Source organism: Tigriopus californicus, chromosome 12 (assembly GCF_007210705.1).
Source record: "Tigriopus californicus strain San Diego chromosome 12, Tcal_SD_v2.1, whole genome shotgun sequence".
Classification (NCBI taxonomy): Eukaryota; Metazoa; Arthropoda; class Copepoda; order Harpacticoida; family Harpacticidae; genus Tigriopus; species Tigriopus californicus.
This window is the reverse complement of record NC_081451.1, coordinates 8,202,553-8,208,194: the sequence shown is the minus strand read 5'-3', so window position 1 is coordinate 8,208,194 and position 5,642 is coordinate 8,202,553. Positions and strand designations below refer to the sequence as shown.

General features: G+C 39.1%; 2 protein-coding genes across 2 annotated transcripts in view; both read left to right on the top strand.

Moving 5' to 3' along the window:
- The window catches only part of LOC131892135 (uncharacterized), an 18,551-nt gene extending 13,459 nt beyond the window's left edge, over nt 1-5,092 (top strand). Inside the window, exons 5-10 of the mRNA XM_059241907.1 lie at nt 1,043-1,180; nt 2,480-2,568; nt 2,635-2,780; nt 2,863-2,948; nt 3,021-3,194; nt 4,857-5,092. Of these exons, the coding sequence (XP_059097890.1) occupies nt 1,043-1,180; nt 2,480-2,568; nt 2,635-2,780; nt 2,863-2,948; nt 3,021-3,194; nt 4,857-4,969 (746 nt within the window). The 3' untranslated portion in view covers nt 4,970-5,092. The remainder of the gene's footprint in view (nt 1-1,042; nt 1,181-2,479; nt 2,569-2,634; nt 2,781-2,862; nt 2,949-3,020; nt 3,195-4,856) is intronic.
- The window catches only part of LOC131892129 (synaptotagmin-5-like), a 54,720-nt gene that overhangs the window by 41,121 nt on the left and 7,957 nt on the right, over nt 1-5,642 (top strand). The gene's annotated exons all lie outside the window — the stretch shown is intronic.

Here is a 5,642-nt window from a genome sequence, read left to right as displayed (position 1 = left end):
CAAGTAATTCAACAAGTTTGAACTTGATGATCTTCTCAAACACCTTCGCAATATTCGAAGTGAGAGAGATAGGCATATAATTTCTGGGGAACGACTTATCTCCCCCTTTAAGAATTGGAACAACGTGAGCTAATTTTAGTGAAGAAACTTGCCCTGATCGAAGACGCAACACATCAAGTACGAGAAAACAGGAGCGAGAACCAGTGAGCGTCTCATCAGAAACTGAGATGTCACGCCATCAGGACCAAGAGAACTTGAAAACTTCAAGTCCCTTATGACATCTAAAGCAACTTGATCTTTTATTTCAAGGTCATATAACTGCGCAACTCGACTTTGAATTGATGCTGAGCATTTTGATTTAAAAGTGGAAGAATGATGCATATTTCTTGCATTAATAATTTTTTGTCTTCTCACCCTTGCACTAATAATTCCAAATTACGGAAACAAAATGTCACTCAAAGCTTAAAATTTATCCTGCAATGTTGCAAACAAGATAGAAATAGCAAATATGCTAGCTCCCAAACAATTGTGAGATCAAAAAACAAACAAAAAGCTTTCATTGCCGTTTTCTTACCATATTCACTCAAATTTTGTAAATCGCAATTAAGATGAACCTGAATTAATAAATTTCTAAATTGAGAGGCATGAGGCAGGAGAAAAAATGAGAGAATTATGTTCAACTTGAATTATTGGTGTCCGGTTTCGTCATGCCAATAAGTCGTTCCGTCAATCGTTTTGCTTCCCGCCGATTCAATTTATGATGCTCTTAGAAGCAGACTAAAAATCCATCGTCCAATTTGAAGTCGTTGGGCAAGGCGAAAAGAGCCCCAAATTTTATCCATTTTCATTGAGCAACGTGTTGTACATTAAGCTATGAAAACTTTGAATGTACTTATGCTCTTACCAAAAACGGCTAAGAAATGTATCTAAATCGTAACACGTTTTCCCTTTGGACTACAGTTTCAGTAGAATTTCATGAATACCACATTTGTTTATTCACGTGAATGGTTAAATTTTCTTCTTTATTTTAACCTTTTTTCAGGCGTAGCTACCAGCTCCGTGAATGCAGGTGGAAGCGATGTCACTACTGCTACCCAATGTCTTGTTGATCAGTTCACTGTGACCAACCCTGGAGGATCCGCGCCTTCAACCATTTGTGGAACAAACTCAGCTGAGCACAGTAGGGCATTGAAAATGTAGATGAAATCAAATAATTATTCACGAGCAGAGTTGCCACATTTGTGGTAAAAAACCTGCCCAAGAAGTTACTACTGGTTAAAATAGTTACCACATTAGAACAGAAGCCTTGGTATGGCAATGATGCTCAGATTTCAGGACCAAACCTAAATTTTGGTCTCAAAACCTGGCTCTTGCAAAAAAGGGCTGAAAGAGAAATTTTATTTAGATATTTCATGTATTTCATATCAATTAAAGGAGCAACGTTCGTTGACAGTTTCAATTTTTGATCTTTTCCGAAATGTTGATAGCTTCATTTTTTAAGTTCTGGAATTAAAGTATTTCGTACGAGATTGGGATATTGTATTGAGACGCGTAATTTCACCTAATGCTAAGCTTGGGCTACCGTAGAATGTAGAGAAATGACAATCTATGATTTCTTTTTGGTTTCCATGGCTGCCTGACGTGTGCAATGGGGATGGACATTGAAAACATTTAGTTACGCGATTCTCAAAAAATAGTTCCCAATAGGAGAAGCTACTGGGTTCAGAGTAGGGACTAGGGTCTCTAGTTCAGAGTAACCAGAAAGCAGAATTCACCCTTAATTGTGAGAAATCCTTTAATTGGTTGGAAATTAATGTGGAAATCTTTCATCGCTCTGCGCATGCCAGATCAGCTGTCAATGTTGATACTGTTCAGGGCTAGGGATCTAAAAAAAGGAATTTTTGAAAACCCACACTTTCCAAAAAATGAATGCAAAATGTTTTCTGATTGTATTTCTTATATGAGTCCGGAAATAAGTGACCCGAAATTGTTTCGGAAACCGAGCAAGCTTGTTAATGATGGAAGCATTCGATTTTGTCGAAAAAAAATCAAAATGCAGAAGAACCTTTAGCAAGCACCAGTTCCGGTACTATCTTTATGTCCAATTTTCCATGTTTTTGCGTTTTTTTGCATTTTTGTCAAAACAAAACGTGAAAAATGTACTGCAAAAAGGAACATAATCTGTATGACAAACTTTTATCTTTTTAAGAATTATTGCCTTTTGCTATTATAACTTATTCAAGTACTTATTTAATGCTCCGACCTTCTTAATGGAGTCTCATTGTTTGACATGCCATAGGGAGGGCACTTTCGATATTCAACAATCCAACAATATACGTCCAAGTAATGTTGTAACATGAGCGAGCTAAAACATTACAACATGTAAGATCTGTACGTCTCCTTATTCCCGAATGAATAATGATAAGCCAACAAACATGTTTGATAATCATGAATGTAATTGGCCTACCATTCATTTTAGTGTATGTGGACTCTGCCGATGCTTGCAATGAGTTGGCTTTCAACCTCGGGGCCAGTGGATCCACCGTCACCAGAAGTTGGAGGATCAAGGTATAGTATGCAAGTTTCAAGATAGGGCCAAAAGTTGGCTCTTATGCCAAAATTTCAAATTCACAGGTCACGCAGTATTCTTGTGATTACAATAACTTGGCTCCCGATGGGTGCACCCAATACTTTTTTGGGGCCATGACGGATGTTGTTCAATCCTACAACTTTGCCGGTGGTCACCATTTGGCCAACCAAAACCACTTGTTCTGCGTCAGGTAATCTCAACTTGGGCAAATTATTTGAGCATAGCATTTGTGCCACCATAAGGAGGACAACGAGAGCCACTTATTTTTTCAGGAGAGAGGCAAATAAGTGTCGAATTTGTTGGACCACCACTGCCGAAGGAGATTTTGAGATTACTGGAGTCATGACCGGAGCAAATGGTACAGAGTCATTTGTTATCACTTCCAAGGGAAGATCAGATTGGTTATTGAACATCTTATCCAAATTCTTAGGTGAAGTTGCGCTAGCTGCTTGCTGCGACGCTGGAGCTTTAGGTGATTGTTTAGTGCTCCCCAGTGCAATCAAAGCTACGGCTGCTGAAATGGCATTACTTGCCTTCAACAATGGTGTCTGTGGAGGCGAATTTGGAACCATAAATTCCGATATGGCTGCAGCAACGGTTTGTTGTAAGTCTTGACCTTTTTCGCACACTTCCTTACCACCATTGGGAACGGTATCTCCAACAGTTTAAGATGAAAGAGTTACATAGGTCTTATTTAGTTTTTGATGAACATCATACAAGTATCTAATTCACCAACGAATTTGAGCTGGCAGACCGAGCTAGCCCTTGAATGTTGGGTTGATCTGGAATGCTATCCAAAAAATTTGTCCAAGTCTAACTTGAAAGATGCTTGAAGTCTGACTTGCATATTGCTACTGGATCAACACCTACATTCTCCGTACGAATATTTGAGGCCTGCAAATTGAACAATGAAGGAGCCCGAGAAGGAATATGGTTGGACTTTATTGTCCGAACTAGCCTGGATTCTCGCGGGCTTGAAGGTGCGCTCAAAACGCACAAAACGCACAAAACAAAGTGATCTACGATCACTAGAATTGACCCTAAATCCTAAAATTTGGCAAAAGCTCAAGAATGCTTTTGAAAACCCACAGTATCAAGAGCATTCAAAGCTCTGTCCCAACCCAAGTTTTAAGATTTGGTCCGTGGTAAATATGGCTTTTTGAAAAAAGCAGTAGTCGTGGACTTGTTTCTTCTTGGTCTAAATGGCCTTGGATCAATTTTTACAGGCTTGACATTAAAAGATCGAAAAGTATATTATGTGGCATTTATGATTTTTGAAGCTTTTATTTAGATATCTTAAATCAGCCTAGGACTTCAAAAGAAAGTAAATCTCACCCAAGTACAGTAAGGGTTACCTGCTGAGTACCTCCCAAATTGTTTAAAAGGGCACACTCTTTCAACACGCCCAGTATTGGGTGCTTTAGAAAACTAGAACCATTGTCAGAGTCAACAAAGTCAAGAGAGGTTCTCTTGTACGTTGTTTTTGCCGAAATTTTGAGAAACACCTTCAATTTCAATGGAGTACCCCCATGTGATTTTGTGCGCGCATATCTTGAGATGCGATTTTTACCTAGTTGCACGTACTGCGAGTATCAGATAGTTTCGTGAACGCACATATTGAAATGAGACTTGGTAAAATTAGTATGTCGCATTTCAAAATTTACGTTCACGAAACCACGTGTGGGTACCCCATTCTTCTAGCATAGCCGTTTACGTATATCTAATTTCTGATGATTGACCATGTCATCTAGCTCTTTCAATCAAAATTACGATTTTTCAACCATAAGTTTCCAGTCATCCTGGAATACGCAGTCGAGTTAATCCCGACGTCTCTGGATGTCAGCCTGAATTAAGACTTTTTGCTTCCGTTTCCGTTGAATGTTTCCACCATCTTGCGGAAATTATAATTTGAGTCCCATCATAACCACATAACTTGCACGTTTCAAATAACTGGTTCGTGTATGGCTCAGACGCTTGTGTCAGTTTACTCTTTGGTAGCACTGTTTCGGGTGAGTCGAGAAATGTGCCGTGAGACCAATCCAAAAGTTAGCCCAAATGCTATGCCAAAAGAGTGATCGGACAACTAGCTCAAACCGGTTTAATTTTATTTGCCCGATGAGAGCCTTTGCATGGCAAAGCGTTGCATATGTGATTTTTATCGCGAATTTGGACAGGCTCTTAGAAATTTAGATTTGCATCAGAGATATCAGGATTACCTTGACTGCGTTTAGTGCAGAGCTCATTTTATTTTCCATAATTCTTCTAGCTCGACAGACCCCGTTCCAAACGCGGTTCTTGTCAGATAGTGGAGAAGTTGCAGCTGATGCGGGTGTCCTCTCCAACGGAGTTAGATTGGCCTACATCTTGACAGATTGTTAAATTTCGACAGGCTTATCTTGACAAGAGAGCACCTCACAGACGTTGTGTTTTGGATTGTAGAGAGTAAAATCGGATGAATGTTAAACTAAATGTAAAGCAAAGAAAGCAAATAAATCATTCTGATCAGTATACGCATGTTTTTCTTGAGTCCGTGTTAAATCTTGGTGTCAGCGAACTTGCCGTACTTTCGTTGCGCTATTATGAATAATGAAATAGAGATTCCATTTTCTAAAAGTGGACTCAGAGGATCACAGAGGTTGAGTGAATGGATTCTACGTATTGGTGCGGTGAGAATGTTTAACATGAACCATTCATTCTCCCTTTAAAAGCATTTAGATGTAAACAACGATGGGACGTCATGTTTTTACTTCTACTGAAATATCTCTGAGTTTCACTACGTCCGTCTCTAATACTTGAGCACCTTGTATGTAGGCTAGATGTAACGAGGCACTTGTTAATCCTCAAAAAAAAACCTTCAAGAAAGAAAAATAGAGAGCAGTCTTCAAGGCTTTAGTCTGCGTCGCTTACAAAATTGATAATGAGTGGCAGATCATGAGAAATAAAAAAATATTCTTTCTATTTACTAATGAGGATTTTCGTCCACTGTCGGCCTTAGATCAAATGATGGAAGAGCGTGTCCTGACATTCAGGGAGAGGTTAAGAAGCCTAGTTT